At 43.9% G+C, this 1,824-nt stretch overlaps 1 protein-coding gene across 1 annotated transcript; it reads right to left on the bottom strand.

Annotated features, from left to right (window-relative positions):
- Nucleotides 1-534: 534 nt before the first annotated feature.
- LOC138935260 (uncharacterized protein PF3D7_1120000-like) lies at nucleotides 535-1,392 on the bottom strand. The gene has a single exon (XM_070299710.1). The coding sequence runs from the start codon at nucleotides 1,390-1,392 to the stop codon at nucleotides 535-537; it is 858 nt and encodes a 285-aa protein (XP_070155811.1).
- Nucleotides 1,393-1,824: the final 432 nt, after the last annotated feature.

Here is a 1,824-nt window from a genome sequence, read left to right as displayed (position 1 = left end):
CTCTCTCTCTTCCATCCACTTCTTTAAACCCTCTATCTTCCTCTCTAAGTCCTCGTTCACATATACTCCCACTATTCTCCATTCCTCCCCTCCTCTTTTCAATGTCCCCGTTATCATCCCTTCCTCCGTCATTTCAATTTCTCCTATCTCCATTTCCCTTTCCCTTCTTATCCCCATTATCATTCCTCCCATTGCTCTTCCTTTTTTATTCTTTCTACTCGCGTATTGTACCCCCCATTTAAAACCCTTCTGTAATTTGTTTTTTACTCCCCTCCATCCTTTCTCGTCCACCCATGTCTCCATTAGTACTATGACATCCCACTCTCCAATCCTATCCCAAAAACCCTTATCTTTGTTTTTTAAACCTGCTACATTCCAGAAAGCCATCTTCCATATCTCTTCCTCCTTACCGCCCCCTCCCACGTCTCTCTATTCCCCCTCTCCTCTCCTTCCCTCCCCTTATTACTCTCCCACTTGTCCTCCCCTCCCTCTCCCCTGTCTCTGTTACTAGTCCCCTCTCAACTACCTTCCCCCTTATTCCCCCTGTCTCTCTCTCCTATAACCTACTCTCTCCCCCTTCACTTCCCCTCTTTCACTTTTCAATACTTCCTCTTCCTTATTCCATTTCCACCATTTGCCATCTATTTGCAATCCCCCATTACCTATCCGTACCCTCCTTCCTTCTCCTTCCTCTTTCCTGGCTATCTCCCTGAGCTTCCATCTAACCTTTCTTTCCTCCCATGTTAAATCATCCTCTATCCTTTCCTCTCTTCCCCTCAACTTTTTCTTATTCTCCATAACTTGTCTTTTCTGTTCCATGCTCCCTAACGTCACCACCGCCATTCCTCTCTCTCCTTCCGTCATTATACCAATCCTTTTCACACTCTCTATTTTTATATTTACTCCTAGCATTTCCAAGATCTTTTCTACTCCTCCTCTTACATCTCCTTTTTCTACTTCTACTCTCCTAATTACTATATTTCTCTTTCTATCCTCTCGTTCCTTCCGCTCTAATTTTCTTTCTATTACCTTTATTTTTGTTTCTAATTCACTTTCTCCTACTACCCCTGCTCCCTCCTTGCCCTCCTCTCCTTCTCTTCCTTTCCCTTCCTTTATCCATTTTTCTAATTTCCTTTCTAGATTTTCTATCCTTCCTCTCATTACCCTTCTCTCTTCCTCCCATTCCCTCTCCCTCTCTCTAAATTCCTCCCTTATCTTTTCCAATTCCTTTTTTATCCCTTCTCCTTGCCCCACTAAACCATCTTTAATCTCTCTTAAATCCTCTCTTATCTCTTCTCCTAGCAATTTTACCCCTGTTATTATGTCCTTTCTTAATTCCTCCCTCAATTGCCTCTCCCATCCCTCTCTATCCTCCTCCTTTCTCTCCCCCATCGCTTTTGGTGATCTTACTATGATTTTACTTGATCTGAAAATAGACTCCTCTCCTTCCTTATCCTCTCTCTCTCTCTTCTTCTTCAAAAACTCTGATATATCTCCTACACTTCCTTTTCTCTCTTTCAATTGTTTTATCCCACCTTTCTCCATTCTCCCTTGCTTATCTCTCCTTGTTTCCCTTTTTCCGCTTCTTGTTTTGTTTCCTTTTCTCTACCTATACTCTCCTTCTCTTCTCTATTTGACCGTCTTTGTTTCCCCTCTATCTACTCTCTTTGCTTCATGCTCTGCCGCTCACTAGCGCTACCCCCACTTTTCCCTATCGCGCGCTGTTTCCCTAGCGCTCCGTCGCGTCTACCGTTCTACCTATTCTATACTCCGTGCCCACTCGCCCCTAACCGCCGGCTCGAAAATGCCCTTTTATTCCCTTCC

The sequence above is a fragment of the Polyergus mexicanus genome, unplaced genomic scaffold, assembly GCF_030449975.1.
Source record: "Polyergus mexicanus isolate NDT 795.1 unplaced genomic scaffold, iyPolMexi1.0 SCAF_8, whole genome shotgun sequence".
Taxonomy (NCBI): Eukaryota; Metazoa; Arthropoda; class Insecta; order Hymenoptera; family Formicidae; genus Polyergus; species Polyergus mexicanus.
The sequence above is the reverse complement of the archived record's forward strand: the minus strand, read 5'-3'. Positions and strand labels throughout refer to the sequence as shown.